This window comes from Gavialis gangeticus, unplaced genomic scaffold (assembly GCF_001723915.1).
Source record: "Gavialis gangeticus isolate Ggan-Ray unplaced genomic scaffold, GavGan_comp1, whole genome shotgun sequence".
Taxonomy (NCBI): domain Eukaryota; kingdom Metazoa; phylum Chordata; order Crocodylia; family Gavialidae; genus Gavialis; species Gavialis gangeticus.
The window spans coordinates 2,372,060-2,380,191 of record NW_017729019.1 but is presented as its reverse complement, the minus strand read 5'-3'; the positions used below and the strand labels follow the sequence as shown (position 1 = coordinate 2,380,191).

Here is an 8,132-nt window from a genome sequence, read left to right as displayed (position 1 = left end):
CCCAGCCTGCAGCTGCAGTCCCCCACCACACAGATCTGGGGTACATGCCTCCCCCTCCCAGACTGCACAGTGGCAGGAGCCACGCCCCCCAGACAAGCCACTGCTCTGTCCCAGACCCTGCCCTGCCTGGCTGAGCAGCATCTGTTCCCAGGCTCTGCCCCACTCCTCCTCTCACTGCAGGAGGCATTGATCTGCCCCCCACTTCCCTTTCCCCCCCTTTCACCACAACAGACTTACCAGCTGCACGCAGCTCTCCAAGCTTCTGGGCTGTGCTCCTTGTCACCTACATGCTGCGCTGTGGCTGCGCGCATGCACAGGCATTTATTGGCCAAATTATCAGCCACATCAGGCCAATTTCTGATACAATCTATTTTCTTTATATCTGCGCCAAGCTGGTATCAGAACGATGCATCAGTGCACCTCTAATAATAGTTGATAAAAACATTAATAAGAAATTATCAGATAGTAGACTTTAATCGCACTTAATGTGGTAGCACCCAAGGACCAACCATAAATGCAACACCATTGTGAAAGGCTTTGCACACACTCAGTAACACTGCTTTGGCCACAAAGAACTACCACAAAGAACTCTCAGTAAAGCTGATGCTTTCTCTTGACAATATACAAAACCTTCTCAGTGCTGACTGTTTATTACATTTAGAACTTTTTGTCTTTGTAGATCTGTTTTTGTCGTTAAACACTGGTCCCAGTACAATGCAATGGGATCACTAAGGTCGCAGCTCCCTTAGCTTAGTGAGCAATGCTTATTTCAAAGAGCATATTGCTCAGGAGACACTACAGAAATTCAGTGCTTCTTGTTCAAATTATGTCATCCTCTCACTACACAGATTCTACAAAAATTATTTAACCACACAAAAGGACACTCTTCAAAATTCAACTCAGCTTCTCACTAGGATCTTCCACTCCAGCTCTTATCATATCTGTGCTCTACCCTATGCTTAGTTTAACAGGGGGTCTCAAATTAGCTTGGTATGCTGAGATGCTCATTAATTGCTTGTTTTTCCAGTCTAAACCTTAAACTCTTCAAGCTAGTGACCCTTATATCTTTAAAGCTCATGAAGACTTTTGAAGTTATATAAATATTAGAACTGGGAAGAAGCATGTTGCATATAAAAGGAGGAGTACAGCAGAGAAAATTCCCATTAGATTTTTTTTAAATGCACTTCTGGTATACCCCAGAGTATTTAGTGTAAAGGGCAATTGTTTTAGTGCTGTATTTGGGATTCAACAAGCGTTGGTGCACCCTATAATTTTCAGCAAAAAAACAAAAAACAAACAAAAAACTGTCAAGGCTCAGGCACCTGCTTGCTTTGTGGCTTTTGTCACTCCTGGCTTTTCTGGACAGTCAGTGCTGTCATGTGCTGGGTTTTTAAAGGATGATGGCCATGCATGTGTTTACCAAATTGGCCCATGTGACCACAACCAGCCATTTTGCAAATTCACAGGAAGCCAGCATTAATTTACATATCTGAGTTTAAAAAAAAGGGCTTCCAGTACCAATTGTGATCTACAATTCTCAAAATGCAAAAAAAACAGGGGGAGCAGTCAGCCCTGTACAGGGACAGTCAGCACAATCAAACCCCAAGATTGACTGGGGCCTTTGAACATCACCAGAAAGATTTTTCTTTTGTGTATATGCCACTGAGTCTGAAACAAACTAGTACACAAAGATGTAACAGAATTTTTTTGTACTGCTGCCCACTCCTCAGGGATCAGGGAGTTTCTCAATTTCACTTTCCTGGTCCACTCACTCTGAGCAGATCAGATACTCTGTTCTGAGCACCTGCTGTTAAGTAGTAAGAAATAAAGGGCAAGATAAAACCCCCTGTGGGCCTTTCTGCCTTCTATAGTTTCTGTACTGATCCGAGTCAGCAGTTAACATATACACCTGCATTTCCAACGTGGAGAAAAATTACACTATACCAAGAGCTGACAAAATCAGGTCAACTCTGACCTAACAACTTCAGGTGTAGAGAGATGTAACAAGTGAAACACACTTGGAAACCACTTCTAAAAGGATATGTTTCAGCCAGGGCACATCCATATGGCTCCATGCTGTTCCTGGTTATAACATTTCAAAGCACTGAAATGTTCCAAAATGCTGCCACCTCCCCTAGCACCAGCCATGGGGAATACTCTATCAACTCCATTCTCCCTCCCCTCACAGAGATAGGAGGGTGGGGGAGGGAGGGAGAGAGAGAGAGAGAGAGAGAGAGAGTGAAAGAAGAAGTAAGCAGGTAGGGTAACAGGTGCTTCCAAGTCCCTGCACCTCTCCTCTTCCCCTTGGAGGCATCAGTGGTGGCCCCAGGGGTCTATATCTGGGATTGGATCATGGGGCTCTGCAGGCTAAATCCAGCCCACAGCTGTATGTTTGACATCCCTGCTCTGAACTAATTAGGGAGCCCTAAGTTGTTGTTAAGTCAGCAGCGTGGAACTCCATTAATATGAAGCTTGATCTTATTTATACTCTTTACTTTGTGAATTCATTACTTTTCAACAGGCGTGTCTACATGTGCGCTTTAATGCACATTAGCCTAGTCACAGAAAAACTGTCCACTTTCACTAATGCAGATTAAAATAGGCTAACACACCCTTTTCTAGTACCTCACAATGGAGATACTAAATTTAATGCACATTATCAAAAGTGCATTAATGAACTTGTAGACACGCCCAATATATGATTAAAAAAGACACACCAAGATCAGAAAAGGCTTCTCTTGCCTTTCTGTGGTAACAGTAAAGAAAACTGTCATTACTCTCAAAGAAGTTTAGAATCTTGTTTTCCCCCCTCCCTAAAATGTTTCCCAAGTCTTTATTTTTTTACCATATTTAATGGTAAAAAATAAAGAATGGCAGACTCTCTTAAGGGTCACTGAAACAGTTAACTAGAATATCAGTTTCTACAGGTACCTCCAGTCCAGCTCTTGGATCAAAAGGTGCAATAAACAGACTACTGTCTCCCTGCACTTATCAAAATTTTCACTCTTAAAGGAGGCATGCAAGCAGCTAAAACTGGAAATATTTAGCCTCCCACAAAGTTTGTATTGTCTGGTGGGATGATTATCAACAAATCCAAAGCATTTTAAATACACTTACACTGAGAAAAAGCCATTGCTTATGTAAAACCTACATAATATTATGCTGTCCTAATGCAGAACCTACAAACAGTGTAAGTCTATTCCAAATTTCTTACATCAGGCCGACCTGGAGCCAGTAATCAGAAAGAAGTTAGTCAGTCCCTGTATGTAGTATTTACAACAACGCTGTTGGTTTGGAACGTCTGGCTAAGTGACGGTGAAAAGTTTCCACACCTTTAAAGGGATCTTGCATAGATTAAAATAAATTGTATGAAAGGAATTTACAATCACAGGTACTTTTAAATTCTATCATGTTGCTTTCTAGCAATTTCAATTTTCTGATAAGATTCTAACTGTGTATTTAAAAAAGGACTGACCTCTATTAGATAAATAATCTGAAGACCAATTAAGTTAGGTCTTCTATATTAACAAGAACATATTCCAAGAACTTCAGTACATTTTACTATACGGTTCTCTACCCTATCCTATACTCATGATTTAGTTGGCATCTCAAATCATTTGAAGAATATTTTCAAGCAGCTTCTCGCCTTTAAAAAATGAATGGGCATGTCTACACATGCGTATTAATGTGAAGCAAACTCCAGAGCTTATTGCTCTGGAATTTATTGTTCCAGGCCATTTGCATGTGCGCCTGGGAGTGCAGCACACTAAGCCAGGTCAAAGCATCCCTGGTTAGCAGGGGCCCAGGGGATAAGCCCAGGGCTACTTCCCCCAGCTCAATGTGCTGTGGAGGGGCTGAGTGGAGTACAAGGGTGCTTCAGCAAAGGGCTAGCCAGCAGGCAGCTCCTACACTGAAGCACCCGTGTGCCCCAGCCAGCCAGGGCAGCATTTACACATGCACTGCTGCAGAGTTTTGTTTTTTGGTTTTTTTGCTCCACAGCAGAATAGTACTTGTATTTACAAGTACTGGTCTGTTGTAAAATAAATTAGTTTACTCCAGCCTAATAGGGTACACATGTAGACACATTTACTGCAAAATTAAGTAATTTACTGCACAGTAAATGGTTCATGTAGAAGTGCCCAATGCGCGTCCAAAATTGATGTCTTATTACAACTTGGTTAATTATCAAATCTCAAAGTTGTACTACAGATTACCTAACTCCTTTTCAATATCTGATTCTGAAGCCTCATCCTCTTCAGCTTCTTCCTCTTCCTCAGAGCTGGAACTGCTGGACTCCTTGTTTTCTTCTTCTGTTTCCACAGACTTCAAAGTGTCATCCTCATAAAGAATCTTCTCTTTACTGACAAAAATAAAAACAAAACATAAAACAGTTTTAAGGCTTGCCAAGTTATTTGAGCTTTTACACTTAAAGAACCTAGAAATAAAGATCCCTTGTACACATTACAACTAACTGGTTAACTGTGCAATTACCCTGAGACCAGCTACATGCAAAATACTTATCAAACAGTAAAAGCTCAAACCAACTATAAAATTTAGACCTAAAAAATGTATAGTAACTGGTTGCTATCAAACTATAAATGTGCACGTGTAACAGGATGTCCCCTGTCAGCTGACAGGGCTCCCAGCCACAGGGGTGCACCCTGGCCACTCGGGGCCGCAAGTCCTGCAATTACTTGGGACACTCAGCCCCAGCAGCAGCAGATTCTGGGTCCCAGCAGCACTCCTCAGTTGCCAGGACCCATAATCCCACAGCTGTGGATGCTGGGGTCCTCGCAGCATGCCTCCTGGCAATCCCCCCATTTCAGGGATGCTTGAAATCCCCAGAGCAGGGAGATCACTGCAGCGGGGATCCTCCAGCCCCAGGGATGTGTACAGCACCTTCTACAGCTGGGCTGCATGGGGCCCAAGCCATGGGAGCTTGCCTCCTGCCAGGAGGCATGATTGCGTGAATTGCACATTAGGTCCCATTCCACCTTTACCTATGTAGATAGGACCTAATTGACTACATCTAGAACAGGCAATTTTACAAATGCATCTTGTTATTCACTTTAGCACCCCAGGATTATCTAAGACAGAACACTCACTACTGGCAGCACTCCCATTCCTGCATTCTCCAAGATGGCAAGGGTACCACCATTCAGATGGAGAAAGGACTGCCAAAGAGTAAAGTCTATATCAAGGAAATGGGCAAGAAGGAGAGCTAGTATTTGAAACAAGAAACTAAAAATGCTACAGCAGATGCATTTTTTGAATGAGGTCAAACCAGACTACCAAGACACCTTCAGCCAAATTGTTTTACATTCTGTGAAACTTTGTCATTAAGAAAAGTATCTTACTTTTTGAAGAGTCCACTTTGAAGTTTGCCATTCACATCTGATTCAATTAGCTTGTTTCTTGTCTCTTTCTCACCGCGCAGCTGTGAAAAAGTTCAAGAAGTTGAAAGAAACAATGGGAAGGACATACATTAACAGGCAATGTCAGCATTAGTGGCTAGTTATCACACCAAACCTGACTAGAAAAAATGCCTTCTCCTTTCATAACTGCCTTTTTGTGCCTTAACGTAACAGGCAAGTCTGCCAGATACGTTTTCTAGAATGGCAGACTCTGGTGCATCATGGGTCAAAACTTTTGCAAGAACATAATTATATACCAGGTGCATTGTTATATTCCAATGGCATGTCAGTGGAACTCCAACAGAACTTTAGCAGTGCTGATAGAGTAGAGCACTGCCTAAGGCCACAGTCAAATGCTGGCCTTTATGTACTGCCCTATTAAGCCATGCAGCAGTGACTGAAGTGCTTTGGCCAAGTGACATGGAAGTTTATCACCAGTGATGCCTTTATATGTGAATAAATGAATAAAGGGAACACACACAAGCTGGAAGCACTTTTTAAGATACAGCAGAAAGATGGATTGCAATTAAATCATTATTTTGAACACTGCTCATCTGAAGCTGTTTCAATGTCTTCCTATTAGTTATTTTCTAAAAAATCCTGGCACTCAGTTCCATGCCTCCACTGACACAGTATGCTTTAGAACTGGGATGGCCAACCTTTACAACACAAGTCACAAATGGAACAGGCAGACCATGCGTGTGGCACAAGACAAACTGAGGAGGAGACTGGCAGTACAGTCGTAAGGCAAGAAGCAGAAAGCACAGCAGCAGATCAGGCAAGGAGTACAGTGTAGGAAACAGAAAGCAAAGCAGCCAATGGTGCAGGTGAAGGGGATGAGAGAGGTGCTCAGGAGGGGTACAGGCCAAATTTGTGGCATGCCTGCCACAATTGCTTGCCCCCACTGTTGTCTAAGTTACTCACCCATGAATAGGTGCTAGAAAGAGGTCAGTCAGAAACTCACCACATTCTGTTTCTTTTGCAGTATCTCTAAGTGCTCAACCAGTCCCTCATCAGCCACATCAAATGGTGTTTGACCCTGATGACATGTAATTATGGGGAGAGGAAAAATAAAGGCACCAGTAAATGTTGTTTCTTTAACACGTGAGCAATGTTTACCAGTTAGAGAACCATTAAAAAGAAAAATGAAGAAGGAACAACACTAGGTAAGCTACCAAAAAAACACTTCCTCTTCCAAAAATACTTGTGTAACTAATGGAAGAAGATGCACAGAAGACAGCTGTTGCCAGTCTGTTATATCTACTTCATTCTACCAGGAATTACAGTTTTACAATTCAATCCATAGCCACTCACCTTGATTATGAAGTGCAAGTCAGAGGAATGAGTTAAAGTAAGAACTACAGTATTTGGATCCTTGTACTCACAAAATGTACCTTAAGTATGCTAAGCAGGATGGTGACTTCATCTTTTTCTATTTCATTAATATGTCCTTTAAGTTCCAGGCAAGCTGCCAATGTAGCAATCAACAGGACAAAATTTGGACAGCTCTGTCCTGTAGTGTTAATATAAAATAACTAGGGAAGGCCATCTCACCACATAAGGTAAGAGATCAGCTTCACTTTTCATCTTAATTAACAGTTCATTAATAATTGAAGCTGATGGCTACTAATCAAAAAAAGATTGAAAAGCCAACTACTGCCCATGAGTTTACAGCCCTCAAGCAATATCACAAGATGCACGAGGATCAATTTCACTTTCAAAGTGAGCAATACTACAGTTGAGCCTCACTAATTTACAGCAGTTATTAAAATGCTATTAAAGAATTTTGCAGATCACCTAACAATGCAACAAGAATCATACGATAGTAAAGAGTCTGCTTGCATGGCTCTATCTGCAATATGAGCCTTAAGCAAATAATCATACAGATAAAAATAAAACATAACATGCTTTGTGTCATACAAATAAAAATACAACATAATACAACTTGTTAACTGGCTAGTTACAATGGGCAAGACCTGCAATAGTAACTAGTTATTTTGGGTGCACAACTTCAGGCACTTTAAAAAGACCTGATGCTTCAAGGAAGTGCAAGGTACCATTTAGATTCAAAAAAATAAAAAAGCACAATAAATTACATTTGAGAAATCAGTACTTGGGGGGGAGGGGAGGGTCAACACTTTTTAAAAAGGTGTATGAAACAATACTTAAAAACTGAGGCACTGAAACCACTTTTAATAATTTGGACCCATAGAGCGAAACTATTAGGAATTAGCATGTGATAATCCCTTATTTACATGCTGCACCCAACACTACTTTTTTGGTTTTTAATGCAAGCAGCAAGTAGCTATAAGCCTTTCCCTTTTTAAAGCTTCGTACATCAGTTATGATAGAGCATGAACAATTAATTATTCAATTTCAGAGCATGGAATGCCTACTAGGTTTTCAAATGATAATTACCTGGCTTGCAAATTTAACAAGTTAGAGAGGTTAAGCATTAATGTTTAGTGTTCCCTTACCCATCATTGACAAATTTCAAGTCAAAGGGCTCTACAAACACTAGCTAATAAAAGCAAATTCAATTCATTTCGTAACTGTTCTTTATAATCCACTGCAATAGAGAACACACACATTCATTTGGAATACTGAGGGCCAACCCGGAAATCCATCTGCTACTTTACCTTAGGAAACCTGTCTCAGTGCAAGTGAGAGCACCTCACAGCATTTAGACAATTTTGCCCCATGTACACATGGCGAACA

At 41.2% G+C, this 8,132-nt stretch overlaps 1 protein-coding gene across 1 annotated transcript in view; it reads right to left on the bottom strand.

The window, feature by feature from the left end:
• Positions 1-8,132, bottom strand: part of PPP1R12B (protein phosphatase 1 regulatory subunit 12B) — a 184,517-nt gene that overhangs the window by 148,120 nt on the left and 28,265 nt on the right. Inside the window, exons 5-7 of the mRNA XM_019513819.1 lie at positions 6,379-6,453; positions 5,358-5,437; positions 4,215-4,360 (exon numbers count right to left, since the gene is read on the bottom strand). Coding sequence (XP_019369364.1) covers positions 4,215-4,360; positions 5,358-5,437; positions 6,379-6,453 — 301 coding nt within the window. The remainder of the gene's footprint in view (positions 1-4,214; positions 4,361-5,357; positions 5,438-6,378; positions 6,454-8,132) is intronic.